The sequence below is a fragment of the Pleurodeles waltl genome, chromosome 5, assembly GCF_031143425.1.
Source record: "Pleurodeles waltl isolate 20211129_DDA chromosome 5, aPleWal1.hap1.20221129, whole genome shotgun sequence".
NCBI classification, from domain to species: Eukaryota; Metazoa; Chordata; class Amphibia; order Caudata; family Salamandridae; genus Pleurodeles; species Pleurodeles waltl.
The window spans coordinates 1425667960-1425688340 of NC_090444.1; the positions used below are offsets into that span (position 1 = coordinate 1425667960).

The window sequence follows — 20381 nt, forward strand, 5'->3', positions numbered from 1 at the left end:
GAAAGACATTTCCAAAATTGGAATTACAGCCCTGCCACCAAGGGAAAGCCTTCAGGACAGTCCTGTTCAGAGGCATTTTTAAATGATTGACCCACCCAATAAAAGGCTCCTCCGAAATTGCACAAGCAATAAAAGAAGAGAGTTGCATACCATTCACCCACTCCTCAGACCCAACAATTTCCATGGTTTTTACTAGAGAGGGCTCTGAAAATAGGCTCTAAATGCTAAAGCTCTAACATAATTGGAGTAAGAGAAGCAAGCAGGGACACTAACCAAGTCTAAGGCAAGGAAGCCAGACTCAGCCATCAACCACTGGAATATCCAGGAAGGTCCAAGACAGAACTTAAAGAAACTCCCCACTTAGCACCAAGCCCTGACAATAACACTTCAAATTGGTCTGATATGACACTCCCGAGAGCCACTGGACAATGAAGAGATTCTGAATGGTTCTCTTACCACAAAGGAAGGAGAGAAACATCCAGATATTTTGGGAAGGAAAGGGGGTGAGAGGGCAAAGATAGGGAGACCAAGTAGGAGTACATAGAACAGAAGCATCATGCCCTTCAAGAACCAGCATCCACAGAGATGGCCTACACACAGTGATCCTCGATGAAGCACTCCTGTCACTAGCCTCACATTCATGAGGAATTCCAGTACCGAGGGACAAGTGGTTGCCCAGTCACGCCAGGAAGAAGAACAATACAAAGAGGCCCAAACACCCCATTAGGTGGGGGGCAGTCTTGCTGGCAGGATGAAAGGTCACTTTCAAACCCATGGGATGCCCATAGACAATTTGTTAGAAGGGCAGTAAAAGAATTTCACCAGTGACTCAGACCCAGACAATCCATCCCAGGCCAGTCAAGGGAATATGTGGTCAGACAGTATAGAGAGGCTAAGCCCCATAACCTTACTATTTCCAGTGCTAGAAGCACACACCTGTGTATGTTCTGTCTGCTCTTTGGTAACCTGGTCAATTCTGTCAAAAAAGGTTTTATGTCACGTTTGTGAACCTTCTAAGCAGTAGTAGCTTTTACAAGGCACCGGCCCTGCTGGACCGTTTAGCAGGCAGTGGGCAGGGCTTTCGGGGTATAGATACCCACCTCTTTGGTGGCTGCATAACAAGCAGCAATAGCACAAGAAGGGATTGACACTTTATATATAGGCAGCAAATGATCACTAACAACTCAGCAGAAGAACCAGCTACAATTTGATATTTTTCATGGAAAGGAGAAGGGCAGGATATGTATTATGTATCAGGTATTATAACAGACTGCATGACATCAACCTATTAAAGTGTTGGACGTGAATTATTTCACCTTTGAACTCATTCACTGTTATTACGTCACTTAATTAATACTTAATCTCAATAAGTTACCATTTCCTTCTACTCATCAGGCATATCACTTCATATCAGCCATAGTCCCCGCCTAGCCATTGTACCTTTTTTCTCATCTTGTTAATATAACCCTCCACTATTGCTTTTATTTACTCTTTTTAACCTTTCTGGAACCCTTAGCAGCTTACACCACTTACTATGATGGGGATGATTATTTGAACTCTATCTAAAGTTCTTCAAAATATAAAGTACTGGCTTCAAATGCTTGTATCTCCAGTTCCTCCTACAGGTTACTTTGCTTTATCAGTAGATCCTTCATGTCAGCTATTATCCACTTCTACTTGCCCATCAGAGGTAAATCGTATATTTTCCTTTGAAACACAAACAGTGATGTTGCAGGTAAATTTAGTCCCTTGAATGGAACTAGGTTAATTTAGTTCCTTGAATGGCACTGCCCCCTCTCTATTAATAGTACTCTCAATTACATGTACACTTAAATCCTTATTTCTTGTTTTGATATTACCCTTGAAAGTGGTTATCCCTCAGTTCCTAACTTTCCTAAGAGGCAAAGTGAGAACAAACCTGAAGAAGTCAGACAGTAGCTATTAACCCGCGTAGTGGTGAAGATGTTTGAATCACAAGTAGATATGTCTACCTGACGTTATAGGCTATTTCTAGCCACATTGATGCCCAAATTAAGCAATTACATTTTTAGTTTTTACTGGCCCAAACTATTATCTTGCCATTCATCCAAATAAAAGTCTTGTTGAAGGTTATCTATGAAATATTCCATAGATTACAGTTAAAGCTGTGTATTGCAAGCCTTTAACAATGTCGCACAAATGCCTCAAAGTTTATATATACATATGGCATATTTGCAGAATATATGTTATTCATTACCATTGTTGAGTGTGGGAAGGGACAATGACTCACGAATGGTTCAGGACGCCCACTCTCTGCACAACACAATATTAAATAGCATATTTTAATCTGCACATCTACATGTATGGTTTGTGCAATGACATGTTTTCATGCGTATTTATTTTACCAACATCTATATCACCACAACCAGCATTCAAGGAATTATATTCGTGCAATAAGGTAAAATCATACTTAAGAGCCGTCATGGCTATTATGAGAGGTATTTTCCTGTGTAAAGCAATTATTACATGCCATCTGTGAGGCAGTAAACAGTGCTTTTCTAATGTCAACTTTGCTGTACGGTAATAAAGAACTAGAATTTCATCTTAGCCCTGCATTATTAAAGTAATAAAAGTGTGACTGTGTGTCTATTAATAGAGTTGCTGCAAGTAACATGGTTTATTGGGGGCGAGGGGGAGCACTCAGTTTGCAACTATTTTTGTTTTTGTGTCCCGGCACAGCTGTGCAGCGCCTGGTCTTTTACAGAGTGGGTCCTGCTCTCAAACCACCACAGGGAGGCCAACCCTAACTGTTTGTGTTTAAAATTCATATAGTATTACCTTTTATTATTAGTGTTATTTTTTACCCTTCCATACTTTTTGTAAAAAACAATTATTTTGTTCCTGATTATTTTTGTGGTTTGGTTTCGTAGCCATGATGACATGCCCCAGACTCCTATGCAGAGCTTTACCCTTGTCAGGAGCACTGGGATTATGAAGTAGTTATTTCAGTTTTGTGGCAATATTATGTAGTAAAAAAGCCAAATTATACGGCACATCTTGCAGTAATATGTCCATACAATTGAGCTAGAAATAATATTTATGCCGAAATCTGCAAATTGTCTGGCAAGTGTTGAAAATCCATAAATATGTAGTTAATGCTGCAGCACAGAATCCCAAAAATATCACTAGTCACCACGGTCAGTTAGTCTATAAGCAATTTATTCATGAAAGAGAAACCTAAACATTTTATTTCTAATCAGTGTCAATTGGTAGTTGTATTTTGAAGAAAACAGCCTTTTTCCCGCCCACTGCCACAAAATAAAAAATGTGTACAAGACTACATTATGGGTAAAACATAATGTGGTCCTATGCTGCTCTCAAAGAGGTTCTGGTGACAATTACAAACCACTCAGCTTTTGGTTTCGTTGTTTATAAATGTCACCAAAACCCACTGAGGGCAACATTGATTCATATATTACATAGTTAACCGTCATGTATGTAGAATAAGTGCTCATCGCCTTACTAATGACATCTGAAAAACATTCTTAAACAATACTGCTGTAAAACTGATAACATTATATTTTGTTCACAGATTCTTGTGTGGCACACCCGTACAGAAAAAGTAAACCTGGGCAATGAACCAAAATATCACAAGGACTCAGTCAAAATTGAGGTGTGACCTACAAATCAAGCAACATGGATCAAAACACTCGGTTCAAAGGAAGAACGTTGAGTTACTGTTGGCTAAGAGGAAAATAAAAACATTGTATGACCTGCTGCTGTGCACTCACCTTTGCCATTTACCAGATTTACGTACTATTTTTCAAAGGAAAACGTGACAAAGAACTAAGTACCAACAGCTTCGAGTAACATAGATGGTGTCAATATATATGTATGTCTTGTTTTTACCTTGTTTTGCATGTTTTTAAAAATAATATGAATAACTGGATTTTCATACACACTGAACTGATTTGAATACAGTCCGTAAACAACTACACCAAGAGAACATTTTTAAAATATTTGGTTACGTTTTATTTCTGTTTTACCAATTATTGAGTTTTGACCTGGTTTTAGTACACCAATTGCTGGCTGCCAAAGTACAGTTTTCAAATTGCAGTGCATCGTTGACATTAAAACTTCATCTTAAACTACAAGCCCCTTTGCAGAGGTTCAAACAAAAATATCTAAATGGTATACACACACAACAGTCTATGGATTTATCTCTTTAATACAGGGAAATGACAACTCATTATACTAGGCACCATAAAATGTAAACACAATCACCATTATAAACCTGGATATACTTTCAAATACAAGAAAGTACAATAGGGGTATTGCAGAGTTACACAGTATGCCCTTATTTACCATACTTCCATTATGTAAACAAATATACGGCCAATGTGCATATTGTATCACTAGATTTTTGGGAGTCAAATTATCCCTGTGATTTTAAAGAACAAACAGAACATTTATAGTAACATCCAGGTTTATAAGCCTTGCACTAGTTGTGCTTTCCATAAAGCACAATATAGTAACATCACAATGCAATGAATAATCAACCAAAAGATATTTGATACACTAGAAAAGGAGGTTCAAATATACATGTACATTCTGTTCATAAGATTACACATTTGTTCATACATTATTATCTATAATGAGTTTTATTAAAGGAAGGGGAATGAGGGCAGGATTTACTATAGTTATATATATCACTACCATGATATCTAATTCCCTTAAGTGTAAATATAAGATCTAGAATGTTGACAATAAAACCGACTGGTGTTGGTCAAGCATTGTTGCTGAGATTATGGTTCATGAAATTATCCATACTATGGAACGCTCCCAGTCAGATAGAAATACTTTCAAACTGTTCTTCACCACATCAAATTTAAGCAATAGTCTCACAAAGTCAACAAGGTAACTTCTCAATATTTATAACTGGTGGGAAAATAATATGTACACGGAGAAAAAAGGGGTAGTGATTGGTGCATCTATGTAAGGAATGTCAGATGTATGCCCTGGATGATGACCACGTTCATTTCCATAGTTGTGTGCTGAGAGTCTGGCCCGCACCACTGGGAGCCCATCCTCCAACGGTGTTTGCTGGCTGGCTGAAAGGCATCATACTGCTTGGACCATTGAGGCTCATTCCACCCATCTGCTGATTCACCTGTGAAGCACATGAACACCTTAGCATTTAAGGAGAAGCACAAGAAGTTCAACAACTGAACGCAGCAAAAGACAATAAATTAAATAGCACATTGTAATCTATTTATGAAATCTAGGAAACTGTTAAAACAACCGATGCAAATGACTGACATATGGAAAAGAAGTACACCGAAATCTAATCAACCAAATGAGACAGTGAAACTCAGTTTTCTTCACTGAAGATATACAAATAAAAGCGATTGTAGACTGATTTTGGCTTTTTGAAGAAATAACCTAAGCCTTTCATGATAAATAAAGTTGACAGGGCGTCTGATTTTAGATCCTCCAGAATTTTTATGAAAACATTTTATTCAATACACCTTGCTTCATCTGAAAGTATAATCAGTAGAAAATACTTTGTGTGTGGAAAAGTAATGGTGGCAGCTTTGTCATTTTCAGTTCCTCTCTTCTTAGACCCTGTGTAGTCCATGTGTTGTGGTTTTACAATTTTGAATATCAAAAATAAATGGCTGGAACAAATCGTGAGACAGACTGAAAAGACTGAAGGTATTTAAATACTATAGTTTTGAATTTGAAATTATATTCAGGAGGACCGTTCAGTATAAATTTTTAGATGTGTCTCGCACTCTCTTTCAATCCTAATTCCTTAGCCTCATACTATTTTGTGGTAATCAATAAAACTAGACTGCAGCAATATTTTTCAGATTTTTTTTCTTTACTGTACATGATTAATTCTATGATTTATTACCGCATCTTTATCAAAGGTGCTTAACATATCAGGAAACAACAAATGTTAGAATGCATGTAGAAAATAGGTATCTACATAGTACAACACTATTACAATCAATCTGCTATAGGCAATAGATGTTCCTTCAGTAGCTTCCTGAAATAGCAGGAGCAAAGCAATTAGAAATCAGGAGGTCATTCAAGTGATAACTTGCAAGGAGTCTAAAGGAAAATAGGCGCCAATAGGCATATAGAGGTCAGGAAACAGAGAAGAAATTGGGACTGAAAGGAATGAGTTGGGTGGGGTACATGCAGACATCAAAGAACATGTAAAAAGGAGCAAGTAAATGGAGGTACTTCAAAACTTTGCAAAGATAACAGAATCTGAACTGAGTTAGCCAACACATTTGAGTATCACAGGAAGAAACAGGAGCAACACAGTCAGAAGAAAGGAGAAGACTGTCACAGAACTTTTGAATATTTTGGAGTGCAGTAAGCAGGTATTTTGACATGCCAACATATATCAAGGAACAATGATTAATGCGAGATAGAAAGAAGCAGTGAAGCATTAGTTTAATAGTAATGAGTAGACCAAAAAAAGATTGTTTTTTTCAGATGTTATGAAGTTGCAAGTGAGTTTTGGACAACTGACAAAAGCTGTTTAGATAAAGTCAATGGCAAATCAAAGATGATTACAAGATTCGGGGCTGATGAAGAAAACAAAATAGGAGCACATGAAAAGTGAATAAAATGAGAAATAGAGCTGATGAGGCAGGAAATACGAAAATTCCAGTTTTCTAACACTTGTATTTTAGTAAATGCAACATCACCAGATTTGGCAACAGATGATCTGGTGATGAAGAGTGTCAATGAACGATGAAAATTAAAAACAGATCTGAGAATCATCAGCAGAGAAGTGTGAATTGAGGGGGCTTCGACAACACAACCTTATTTCAGTGAGTTCCGCTATCTACCTAGAATCCTGCACTAATCCTCCTTTCTATGATGTCATTAATCAGTACCTTGAAATGAGAAACGATATATGTGTGCCTTCTGCTGTGAAGACTTCTTTATTGTTTATGGCTACCACAGCAGAGACCATTACTTTGTCCTGTCCAACCAGTGAATAAGATAAGGCCAGCGCCCCAGATGACCACAGTGTTACAGCATGGTTGCCAGGGAAAGGGATAGGCTCCAGGTCATTGGGATCACTGCACTGAGGACCAGAGAAGACCAGACCACAGAACAGCCTGGGCAGTGACGATCTAACAAGAGGTGTCACGTATCTCTGGCAGAGTGGGTCAATCTGCTGCATGCTGATTGGAGGATTGTTAGCAGACTAGGCTATATCGCTGAACACTAGGGTGAAAAAGGCCCAGGGCAGACTCTGATCACTGTAGCAGAGGGGAATGGTGCCGTCCGGTGGATGATTCTGTAGTGCAACTGCTTCATCCGGTGGGGCATGAAATTGGGAGCAGTGCCTGTGCGCCTGAGACCTAGTGCATTCCTGCATCTCTGACAGTGGATATGGGCACAGATGGTTCCTAGTAGGTGAGGATAGTTCCACAGAGGCTTCAGTGACACACACAACACACAGATAAGAGAAGCAAGAATATCACACTTGACACTAAAGTCTCAGAAGACAAACTGAGCTCTATGGCAAATTCTACTGCTCAGACGTTATGCATTCTAGTGGGAACTTTAGACAGAGCGGCCGAATGTCTGCTTGAACTGGTTCAAGCATGAATCCTGTTGTATTCCTAGTTGATAATGTGAGCACAGTTGTAAGACAGAGCGGTGGGAAGAAGAGGGGAAACTAAGTGTGAAACATGCTGAAAGCGGCTACTACAATCTCAGGTTGTCTACTTGAGCGACAGGTCAGAGATAAAAGGATTACTGCAACTCACTGATTGTTAACTTCTCTGAAGGCTTGAATACCTAAGACCTGTGAGACATCAACATTTCTGTATCTATGTGATCGCTGGATACATACCATAAAAAGGGTACTACAGCCTGGCTCAACGTAAAGAATATAAACACAAATTAATTACATTAAATTAGCCCTTCTAAAGAAATTTAGAGGAAATACCTATAAAGCATCAGAATACTCTGGTCACTCAACTGAATATACAATGAGGAAATAGAAATCTGTTAAGGTTCAGGAGAATGTCGGGGATACTATAGGCATCCCTGGAGAATCTTGCTGAACTAAGCTGGAGAACGTAGCGCAAGGAGAGAGTCACACACAGGATAAACCTGAAAGGACACCAACGGCTATAAAATAAATCAGAGACGTACTTGAGAAAAAAGTAGACTACAAAGTGGTTGATATAGGACTACTAAGAGATGACCAGATAAAGCTAGCTGATGAAGTCAAGAATAGCGAGTAAGTGCTGATTAAAGCTGAAAACCGGCATCGAAACAATCGCAGCAACAGATGAAATTCACAATTTATACAGGATGTTTCCAGGAATTCAGAGCAGAGGAAACGAAAGGCTGCTTTTAGAGAAACAATACTCGAGTGGCAGGCTTAACAGAAATTACCAAAGGTACTGATGTGGTGAATTTCAAGGAGAAATGATTGGAACAAAAACTGACACCTCAGGATCCCTCCAATCACTGCTCAGTGAAACGAACACACGTGGCCATACAAGAACATCACAACTAGGATCTGAGCTGCAACTTTTAGTAACCTATAGTTTGAACCACCTTGACAGATGCGATTTCACAAAAAGCAAGGATGGAGAGCCACTTAGCGTTTAAAACAAATAAGGTTCTGATCTTTGTATATTATGCAGCCGTGATGCAAAAACAAACTTCTTTGCAATGAGTCGTAAGCTCAGTGTAAGGGGGCTGGGCTACATCCTTAGTGAGATTAAAAGTGCTATTGGATGGATTTTACTTTTTCTTCAATGACCTCAGAGGATCTCGGGAATGAGTGGAACAAAAGGAGAAGGCTGAAAGGAGGACTTGGCAGACAACTCCAAGATACCATCCCAAGAGTTCGAGAGCTAAACGGTATTCACAAGAGCAAATACAGGCAGGCAGAGAAGCAGCAATAGCAGAGAGTACAATTCAATGGATGCCACCAACCAAGGAGACAACTGTGACAGGCAAGACCCTTCAGCTTGTACTCTGGCAATCTATCAGATACAAAGAATGACCTGCTGAGCCTCACGCCTAGAACTGCTGATGAGGTGTTATGAATGCTTCACTTAAACTTGATAAAAGCACAGAGGGTGGCCCTCTGTAACATAATATCGGTATTATGTATAGACATAACTGAAAGAAGTACGTTTTGATTGATGATAGGAAAAGGGTCAGCACAGCAGTTTAATAGTGTTGATCCATACCACAACGTCTGCCTTACAATGTGACAACATAGGACAGTTTTGATTACTTTTCTGTTATTGGATGGGAGGCCACAGCCTTACTGCTCTCGGGGGCATAGTAGTGTTTAAATTAGTAAAGGTCCAAATGATATGGGCTATATTTCATACATGTCACTTGTTCAGTGCTCTGTTGCGCTCGAGCTATGTTTGCAGCAGGAAGGAACAGAAGTGACTGCTGTACAGACGTATGTCTGCATGGCATGGGCCTAAACAGAGCTTCTAAAAACCATAAAGTATACTTTAATGTTATGAGAAGAGGGAGCTACAAGATGCAAGTATACGTGGGTCAGATTGCATCAGAATAAAACAGACATCTAGAGGTAAAATATTTAGCACAATATACTCCGCTTACAGGAGAGGTGCACCCACATGGGTGAGACCTGCAGTACCATCTGTGAGGTGTAAAACCCAGATTGATGAAAATGGGATATATGTAGCCGTGCTGGGGAAAATGAATGAAGCGGATGTATTACTGGCACAAGTGTACATACCCCCAATGTTGAGCAATCACAATTCTTTGATTCCCTTTCGACCTATGTAGCATGATTTTTCCCACCTGCCAAAACGAACAGGGGTGACAACACCAGTGTAAGAGATTCGAATATGGATAGATCCTACCCACCCATGCCTCCCTCTTCAGTACTGCAAGTGACCCGTACCATTGAGGGATTGTTTACAATTGGGACTTGGTAGATTCATGGAGAGTAGATAACCGAAATAAGAATAATGTTTTTCGTGTGTTCAAGAGCCTTGTGTAGGACTGGATAAGACTGCTTAAGACATTTACACTAACCAGTGATACAAGCAGAATATATTTGCAAAACAATTTCTGGCCACAACAGTTAATTTTGAAGATCCATTGGTGTTTTATAGAAAAGCAATTGCCACATGGAAGCTGCAACCCTTCCTCTTTAGAAGAGATTAAAAACCGCTTTAAAGAGAACGAAGGGTCTGCATCAGACATGCGTTAGAGGGTGGGATGCTTTTTAAGTGGTGATCATGGGTATGTATTTTTATTGGTATCTTACAGGGTTAAGAAAAAACTAGAAAAACAATTTATATTGTAAGAAGAGAGACAAAGGAAGTAGAGAATACCTAATTTCCTGACCCCACTGCAGTAGATGAAGTGAGAAAAAAATATATGCAGGTAGTGGAATGTGTGAGGTGCCTGGATCATACAACTTGTATGAACAAGAAACACAATGAAAAGACCAAGCTGGTAGACTACTGCTGTGGTTGATAATACTCGAAAATAGGGGAGGCAACGATCATTAGTGTTGGCAACAAGGAAAAAGGTTTCGTACACAAACAATATGACATTAACAATATATTTCACGCTTACGAGCTATATATTGAAGAGGCTAAAATCATAGAAAATGAAATAAGTGATTACCTACAAGGGGTAGCCATTCCTCCCCCGCCACCTTACACCTGAACAAATTGATCTGCTTGAAACCCGGCTGATCAAAAAGGCATTCAAGGAACCAGATAGAGGAAAGTACCAGGGGGTAAAGCGTCTACTGATTTAAGTTCCATAGATGTGTTAGCGCCTAAACTGTTGGAAAAGCAGATAACTGCTCGTACTGAGGGAATACTACCACACTCCACTGGGAAAGCCTCAACAGTGCCACTACCCATTCTAGGCAAGGACATGCAGAATATAAAAGCACGTAGAAAACTTTTAATACTCAATGCAAGATTCCCAGCAAGGCCTATCAGAGAGGGTTCGTACCTGGACATAGCATTTCTCCTAATATCAGGAGTCTCTTCTATGCGATGGAACAAGCTCTGACCACTGCACCACGGCGGGCAGAAATAGCAGTTGAGCTACAGAAAGACCATGACACAACCCTTTGGAAACAGATGTTTGATTTATTAAGGAGGCTACATAGGAGGCAGTTTTCAAGGGGCTAGTTTGCCTATATGGTCATCCAATTTCCAGCATGTGTACTGGCAAAGTAATATCACATCAATGCCAGGTGTAAATAGGGGGCATATAGAAGACGTCTACTCTCTACACTGATCTTTGCTTGGTTATAGAAAGGCTAACATAATCAGTACAAAGAGGAAACCAATAACAATTCTCTGAAAACAGCAGTCAAAACTGTTTCCTTATTGCAGTGGAGTGTGATCCATAAAGTGAGAGAGCTTAGAATTTATTTCTGTTTAATGAAGGATTGATACCTCACAACTACCACACATTCAAGGTCCTTTAAAGGCCAGTAAAGGCCTGTCAACAGCCTATATTTATCTAACACAATTGGGTTTAGTTTGTTTAAGAAATTAAAGTAGATTTTCCATGTGGACGCAGATTGCAACCAGTAATGGGTTAAAAATTTGAACTATCATGTACCAGAGTTTTCCTTGGCCATCATAACTAGCAACACATACTCCAATTGTCTGGGCGATTTAAGGGAGCTTACCAGCTTAGTTTTCAATGGAGTCAACCTTGTCCTGGCTTGACTTTTTCCTGTCTTAAGATAGAATAATTTTTTAGTAACTCACAAATAGTTTCTTTCCTACCCAGAATAGACTGTTGTATGCCTCTAACTTTCTGTATAAAATCAGATTAACATGTTCTTGTTTCCAAAGAGTGGTGCAGTCTTGACTTATGTAGGCATGATTTTAAAAAGTTCCTGAATAACCATAAATTTCTCGTTTGAGTTAATTTAGGGAAGATACAATTTTAAACTACAAGTGATGCTTTCTATTTAAAAAATCACCAGCCTCTTCAGAGTGATCCTCAGATTTTGACCATTTTTCCGCACCAGTAGCACAGAGCCATACTGAGGTGGAATGACCGTATGTCTTCAATGTGAGATATACGTTGTCTTACCTTTCGTCGCACCCGCAAAGACAACAAAGATTTTATGGTCCACCCAGAAGTATTTGGTACAACTGAGGTAAAATGTCACTGCTCTTTTTGGGTCCAGACAGAGGAGTCTTTCCTCTTCCTAGATAGTATGAGGGGGTAAACAAAGTAGGCAGTGAGATCTTCTGTCCTAAATGAATAGGTGTAACCACTTTGATGATGGGGAGGTACGGGTGCTGAGGACCAGCTTATCTGGGAAAAAGGTTACGTATGAGGTGAACTGAAAGTGCCTGCAAATCACTAACCCTTCTGGCAGATGTTATTTTCACAAAGAAGACAGTTTTGATGGTCATCGGTCTTGGGCAGCTGTGGAAAGGCTCAAACAGTGAACAAATGAGAAAGGTGAGACCTAAATTAAGATCCCATTGGGACATACTAAAGGGTGTAGGGGGGTACATATGTTGCAAACCTTCCAAGAAACAAGTCACTAGACTTAAAAAAGGTAATTACACGAAAGCTGAAATGGCAGAAATGTACCCTTTAACTATGCCTAAAGAAAGACCTTGCTGGGCAACGGATAAGGCAAACAATAGAACTTCAGATAAAAGTGTCAAAAGAGAATCAACAGATTTAGAAGTACACGAAACCACAAACTTATCCCATTTGCAGGCGTAAATCGTTTTGGTGGAGGGACGCCTGGCTGCCAGAATGACATCACATACTACAGAAAGGAGGTCAAACACTCTCAACAGTCGACACTCAATCTCCATGCATGTAGACGAGAAGGAGTGTGTGTAGTTTCTGGTGCAGGACTATGTTCTGTTGCTGTGACAGAGATTCTCCCAAAGGAGCAGACTGGAAGATTGGAAGGCAGATGCCCATGCTTAAGAGGGCAGAATACCAGACTATCCTTGCTCAATCCAGCAACACTAAGATGACTTAGGCCTGTTCCTTCCTGATCTTCTTAAGAACTCTGGACAGGAGTGGTATCAGGTGAAAGGAATACAGGAGTACTGACCTCCACTTGAGATGAAATACATTCCTGAGCAAAAGCTGCCTTGGAAAATCCAGTGTGCAGATGTGCTGAGATTCTCAGCAGTAGCAAACTGATCTAAACAATAGATCTACCGAAGAGATCTCACATCACCTCCAGATGGAGATGCTATTCATGATCTGCAAGGCATCAACAGCTGAGTTTGTCTTGTCTGGTTTTCAGTGAGCCCACCAGATGCTGAACCACCAGTAAAATATCCTGACGTTCCAGCCTCTTGACACAGGGTCCATGAAGCCACCCCGCCCTGCTTGTTACAATACCACATGGTGGTGATGCTGTCTGTTAACACCTGAACCAGCATTCCCTTGATGGAAAGAAGAAAGGCTTTTAATGCCTTTTAATTAATCTCTCTCAGTTCCAACATGTTGATGTGGATCTTAGACTCTGCTAGAGGCCAGAATCCTCTGATCTCCCAGATGGCTGCCCTTACACAGAAGTGACTCATATGTCACTACTGTGAGCTATGGATGGGGAAGGGAGAGGGGTCTGCTGTTGACCCAATCAGGGTCTGTGAGCCACAACTGAGGAACTTATGCAGTTCCCTCCAATATCTGCAACAGGTCAGAGAGATTTCCCTGATGCAGTTCCCACTGGGACTTCAGATCCCACATATACCAATAGGCATGTTTTACCAGTACGATGCCTCGGCTATCAGACACAACAGCTTCAGAGCCAGTCTCACTGCAAACCAGGATAGAGGCTGAAACATCTGAATTACAGCCCAAATATCCTAGACTGATTGTTCTGGAAGATAAGCATGAAACTGCACTCTATCCAGAACAGCTCTAGTAAAGGGAGCATCTGTGATGTAGTCAGGTGTGACGTTAGCACGTTTATAGCGAACCCCAGCGAGAACAAGAGGTTCACAGTAGTCTGGAGGTGGGAGACATCCGCATGGAGTGGGACCGACTTAAACAACCAATCATCGAGGTTGGGGAAGAATGAAAGGCTGGAGCCCCTGACCGCTGCAGGTGTGCTGTGACCACTGCCATTACCTAGGTGAACACCCGAGGGGTGCTGGTAAGGCTAAAGAGAGCAGAGAACTAATAATGCTCATGGGCCCACTGCAAACAGCATGTGATGCCTGTGGGCAGGCAGGACGGGTATGTGGAAGAAGGCATCCTGCAGGTCCAGTGCTACTATCTAGTCTCCAGGGTTGAGAGCACACAGAACCTGATGAATGTAAGCATCCTGAACTTCTCCTTCTTCAGGAAATAGTTGAGATGGTGTTGTGTAGCCATTTTAGCTACAGTTTTATACACGTTATTTTAGCAAACTAGGCATGCAGCTGTGCACTTTTACCTAGATATGTTTTATTCTAGCTTTGTTATATTATTTTAACAAGAGCCACATTTGCAATCTTGTTTTATTTTTCTCTGTCTAACTTTTCTTTACCTAGATCTGCACTGCGTTCTTAAACAACACATTTCTTTCACTCTGTGCTTTCTCAAGGCTGTAGTGAGATAGGTTGCTGGCAAAAGTGGTACGCTTTGTCTCCAATGTTCACAGAAACATACACACTCTTACGTGGGGATCCTTTCTTGGAACATCAGTTGTTTTTATTATAAAACCACTACTTTGGTTTACTGCAGCTGCTTATGTAGACTACAGGCCTCTTGCTCAGGTATGAGGGATTATGTCTTCCCAGGGGAACCTGAAGGGCAGAATTAGAGCTTAACATACTGTGTTCTAGTGCAGCCTAAGTAAGGACTATTCTGAACGATCTTAGTGATAATATGGTAGCATTATTTTTATGTTTCACTCTCCTTGTCACAATTTTAATCTTGTTGTGCTTCATCGTCCTAGATATTGCAATACGTGCTTTCTTATCTAAGATGCAGTTACTTCAATAAAACCTTATTGAACTATACTCTGCCTCTAATTGTCCTTGCATATGTGAGGCTAATGTAACTGAGAGAAACAGATGAGATCTGAGTGACCACGATTTCCCTGAGGAGTCATTTGCGCCATGCGTCCGGTTGCCCAATCATCTCTGCTCTTGAGTGGAGATGAGGCACTGCTAGTTAGCCAGAACAAAACCCAGATTAGGCCGACAGGTGTCATCTGGAGCGGGTTCAGACTCAGTCCCCCGCAGTAAAAGTGATTCTGCTGCCCAAATCCAATAGTCTCATTAGGATAATGAGAACCTACGCGACAATGGTGCAGTTCTAGAAGAGGGCAGAGGCCTCAGTTCTTTTTGGGCAACTGAAATTAGTGGGACTAGCAACCATAATCTACTTCTAATGCTTGCAACCTCTCAATGGTTCCTTTGGCTAAAAGAGACAACAATTCCTGAAATAGCAAAGAGAGAACGTTCTCAATCAGCTGGTAGTGAGAAGGTGGCATGGTTGATGGGGTTTCTTGAAAAGGGTTGCAGTAAACCTGGTGGATGATTTGGAGTACACACTCGTCCGATGTTATGGACTGCCAGTTGGGCAGCTGATGGCGAATCCCATCTCCCACCGAGTACCCAATCTGGTATAAGGGCGAACTAAAGGGGTTTGAAGGCTGCAGGTGGGGGGTTTGATGGACTGACCCAACCTCTGGCTGGTGGTCCCACATGATCATTGGGAACCGCGGCCATGAAAAGGCTGGGAAGCCTGGGGGCCTTGGTGGCAAGGCAGGAAAGGATGCAGTTGGTAGCCCCTACTGTAGCCGTGGAAAGGACAAAAGGCAGGCTCAGTTTGGCGGGTGGCCATAGATAGACTCGTAGCCAGCTGTCTTTAAAGAACTCCATTGCTGAGTCTGCCTTTTCTCCAAAGAAGTGATAGACATCAAAGGGCGTGACCATTAGGGAAGCCTGGACATCTCCTGAAATGCCAGTGGTTCTCAGCCCGACGTGGCGTCCAGTTTCCACCAACAACGCAATTGTTCTGCCTATAGAGTCAATCGTGTCCAGCCCACATTGAAGGGTGAACTTCACTGCATCTCGCCCATCAGCAGTAGAATGGGTGAGCATAGCTCAAGCATCCTCCAAGACCATGGTCAGCACATGTGCAATGGAATCACAAATAGTGCGGGTGTATCAGCCCAAAAGGTACGCTGTGTTCACTGAATGCAGTGCTAGGCTGGCAGATAAGAACATACTCTTGCCAAAGGTGCCCAGCATTTTGGATTTTCTATCCAGTGGAGTAGTAGGGAACGCACCAGGGTTAACTCTGTAGGTGGAGGCTTGGACCACAAAGCTCTCTGAGGTGGAGTGCTGGGTAAAGAAACCGAGTCCCCAGGAGTGAGGCGAGGGCGACAGGCAATTTTCCTGGGCACAGGAACCCTTATGCAGGGCTTGGAACAGGCCCGAGTAGGACGTTGGAAAGGGCTTCATAGGATGGGAGTAAAATATTGGAGGTGGCAACTCCCAGTAGAAGCACCTCTATGAAGACACTCATCTTGAATACCACTGAGGGCAGCTGACTTCTAAGACCTCAGCTGCCCTCTGCACCACCATTGCAAAAGAGACTCTCTCCTCCGTAGCCACAGTAGGAGGAGAGACCATGCCAGTAAGATATTCACTACACTGGTCTGTGCCAATTAATCATACCAGTTTTCCTCTGGTTCATCAAGGGGATTTTGGTATCCTAAAATGTCCTCGGACCCCTGCAAATCCCTCTCTACAGATCTATCAAAAGAAAAGGGTAATGGCTCATATTTGGAAGGCATTTTACTGGCCGCCGCTGGAGTTGGCGTCGTATGAATCTTATCAGGGTCGGTTCAGAGTTGGGGATGGTGAAAGGGTCGGCGCATCACTGCAGGTCGTCCGTGGCACTGGGAATGATGGCACTGGAGCGGGATCCAGCACCGGATCAATGAGGCCTAACAACAGCCGACAGGGAAACCACCAGTGGGAATCCAGTAAAAGCCCCTAATGAACATATGGGGCCCAAAGGCAGAGGGGCAGGGCTGCTCAAATATGAGGTGCATAGCCTCATAAAACTCTGAATGGGGAGGGTGTTGCTCTGGCAACATCTGGGAGCACGGAGCAGACCCAAGCATGGGCTCTGTGGTAGAAGCGAGGCCTTGAACAGTGTTGCTGTTCCTGCGACTCATCTGAGGACTTGGACTGCCGCAGTGAATTGGAAGAGCAATTTGACTTCTTAGACTTCCTTTATTTGGATCTGTGCCAACTGGCAGGAAATTGTATCAGTTCGCTGGGGTGGTGCTTGTATAGGCACTGCGCACATCACTTTCAGTGTGGACCCTGCCACCATGAAGAAAACAATGCCAGCTACCAGTGCACAGATGTACTGCTCAAGAGTTTCCGGGTCCAGTCAAACAGCTGGGTAAAATTCAATGGTAAGGAATGTGCAGGCAGAAGGTTCAATCAGAATAGTAACTCCCACCAATGTGGGACGGTCCTGATATTATGACACCATTGATGTCGATACTATCTTTAAGTCAACAAGTGTAAGCCACTACATAAGACTATTAAAAAAGGTGCTGGTCAAAGCAGATTCCTTTATCGTACCTTTGTGGTGCCGGCCCTGTTTCCTGTATTGAGGGGTGCAAGGATAAGGGTCTGACAGGGGAACACAGTAGAAATCTGTGAAGGACTAGAAACTAGGATAGCGCAGCAATGTTGTTCTTGATCTCACTGATCACAAAACAACAAAAACTTTGATTTTACAAGAAAACAGACCTAATATATACCTTACCCGTAAATTAAGGCTATACAATACAGTCGTCCATATAGCAAAACCAAAAAAGGCTTCAAAAATATTTCTGAAGACTAAAAATATCAAGTGCAAGTGTCTCAGTGTAAGTAATCACTGCTTCACGGAATGAAAAAAACAATAGCCTGCAACCACCACTATGATGTATTCTGGATTTCTGCCGAAACCTGCATCTTAATCTGTCAATGCAAAATTCCTTATTAAAGAGGCTTCTGCGCTCATCCATCTAAGTATTCTTTATTTCTCCATTTAGAAAAAGGGAGAATAACGTATTCTTTTTATTTTAGTTAATGGGTTACCATTCTTGTTATGTCTAATTCTTATTTAGCTAGTGAAGAAAGGTATACATAGGGCCTGATTCTAACTCTGGAGGACGGTGTTAAACCGTCCCAAAAGTGGCGGATATACCACCTACCGTATTACGAGTTCCATAGGATATAATGGACTCGTAATACGGTAGGTGGTATATCCGCCACTTTTGGGACGGTTTAACACCATCCTCCAAAGTTAGAATCAGGCCCATAGTGTCTTCAATAGGTGATGTACAATATATATATTGAAAGAGAAGTTTATTTTTTGGAATACGTTTTTGATCTTACGCCCAGGTTGTATATGTTCAAATCTTATGCATATTTATGAGTATTCTCTAGTGAACATTAACTCCAATGTGTCGCTCTATTCGAGAGGCAGAAATGAATCAAAGTGATGGAATTATAACAAACCTATGTTTTAGAGGAACACTGCACCATTTTATGTGTCAATAAGGTTGCCCATGATTTAAAACTTTTATAAATGCAGATCTTCTGTTCCAGTGATCACAAGGTAATAAGTTATTGCTATCGGAAATCGGTTCTGATAAACCAAACCTTTTACGATTTTTTCACCAAGAACGGCTTTCACTATGCCGATTAAAAGCAACCCGGTGAATGCCCTTCTTGGTGAAAATATTTGCTTACAGGTTGAATGTTTGTTCTCATTTAAACATTTGTCTACTCTCGCCCTTTAACCTTTCCCTTTACCCCCATTGTTTCTCTTTCCCCTCTTTTTTGATGGATGTTTCCTTCACTTTCTCTTCAAACGTGGTCTTTTCCTTGTTATAAAAAAAATGTGTTTTACTGAATTGTATAGACAAGGCATGGTAACAGCGACAGAAGTAATAATAAGCATAACATTATATCTCAATATCTCAGCGATCAGCTTAAAATGGCATTACAACCGTCGTCACGAAACAGCATCATGAATCAGCAAATATTATTTAAAACTATTAAAACCGTGGAGTCGGTTTAAAGTGGTAATGTGACAGAGTGTACAGCATATGAAGGATGGAGAGGGTCCATGGTCAGTGCGGATCGCCCAGCAAAAGTAGGACGAGGACGGGCAGCATGAGCGGTCAGCACCAGGGGCAGATTCGGGGAACGATGACATGCTCTTGGGGTAGCGGGGCTAGGGTCCCGTGGAGTCCCTGTTGTAGCGTGCATGTTGGTTGATGTGTTATGTGCAGGAGATGCGGTGCAACAGCACACCGCGGTGCGAGAGGTCCAACAGTGATAATATGAGTGCAGTGCTTAATTTGTAAATAAATACGTGCCGGTGCCCAAAGCCCTCCTCTGAAACACGCTGCTGCTGCAATTAAAGGTGCGAACAAAGAATACTAAGACAGCATAATCCTGAAGCCATCTCGGGCCTCTTCAATATATTTACAGCAACTCCCTGTCCCTTCAGCACACTTGCAGTTTTCTGCTTTCTCCCATTGTGACGCTTTTTCGTTTTTCTCTTCCTCCGTCTTTTCCATACATGTCTTTTGCTCGCAGTAAATGCCAGAGGCAGAAAAATAAGTGCCAGCCCTCAAAATTAAGTGCCGGTGGTCCGCAACGTAAACAACAAGCACAAATTAAGCACTGTATGAGTGTGAGTTCAAGTATGTAGTGTAGTGGGTCGGCAAATGGGGACACACATCTTTTTAGCTTCAACATGAAGCAAGAAGGTTTCCGAACATTTTCTGCCTGTTTGTGTCCACCCCCACCTCCCATGCGAAGGAGCCTAAGAGTGTTGGCCTCTGCATGCGTCCATATCAGTAGCGTGGACAGTCAGCGCTGGGGCTCGGGAGAGGAGGGTGCCTTCCATGTCATACCTATCTGTCTTTTAAATAGAACAAAGGCAAGGTCAATGAACTGGAGGTGTCTGTCACCTTTCCAGTTGGTGAGTAGGCCCAATAAGCAGGTTTCGGGTGTGGCTTCAGGAGGGTGTTCTGCTAATTCAGACACCATGGCAGTGACCTCCTGCCATACTGGTTGTAATGGTGGGCAATCCCACACCATGTGGTAGAATCCAGCGTCCAACAATTTACATTGGGGACATTCAGGGGTCAGGGCTGGGTACATGAGTTTGATGCGCTAAGGGTAGAGCTAGGCGTGGTGCACATAACTGAATTGTGTGAAATCTGGGGATACAGGACACGTCCTATACCAATTGTACAACATGGGACCAAGATTTATTCGATAGGAGCTGTGGTAATAAGACATCCCATCTGGCGCGCATCCTTGTGGCATATTCAGGCGAGGTTGAGTAAAAGACATGTATAG

General features: G+C 41.8%; 2 protein-coding genes across 3 annotated transcripts in view; one reads left to right on the forward strand and one right to left on the reverse strand.

Moving 5' to 3' along the window:
* The window catches only part of B3GAT2 (beta-1,3-glucuronyltransferase 2), a 348081-nt gene extending 342622 nt beyond the window's left edge, over positions 1-5459 (forward strand). The window contains exon 4 of the mRNA XM_069235713.1: positions 3572-5459. Within this exon, the coding sequence (XP_069091814.1) occupies positions 3572-3658 (87 nt within the window). The 3' untranslated portion in view covers positions 3659-5459. The remainder of the gene's footprint in view (positions 1-3571) is intronic.
* The window catches only part of SMAP1 (small ArfGAP 1), a 677565-nt gene continuing 661171 nt past the window's right edge, over positions 3988-20381 (reverse strand). For both annotated transcript variants that reach the window (XM_069235712.1, XM_069235710.1), the window contains one exon: positions 3988-5149. In XM_069235712.1, coding sequence (XP_069091813.1) covers positions 5015-5149 — 135 coding nt within the window. In that variant the 3' untranslated portion in view covers positions 3988-5014. The remainder of the gene's footprint in view (positions 5150-20381) is intronic.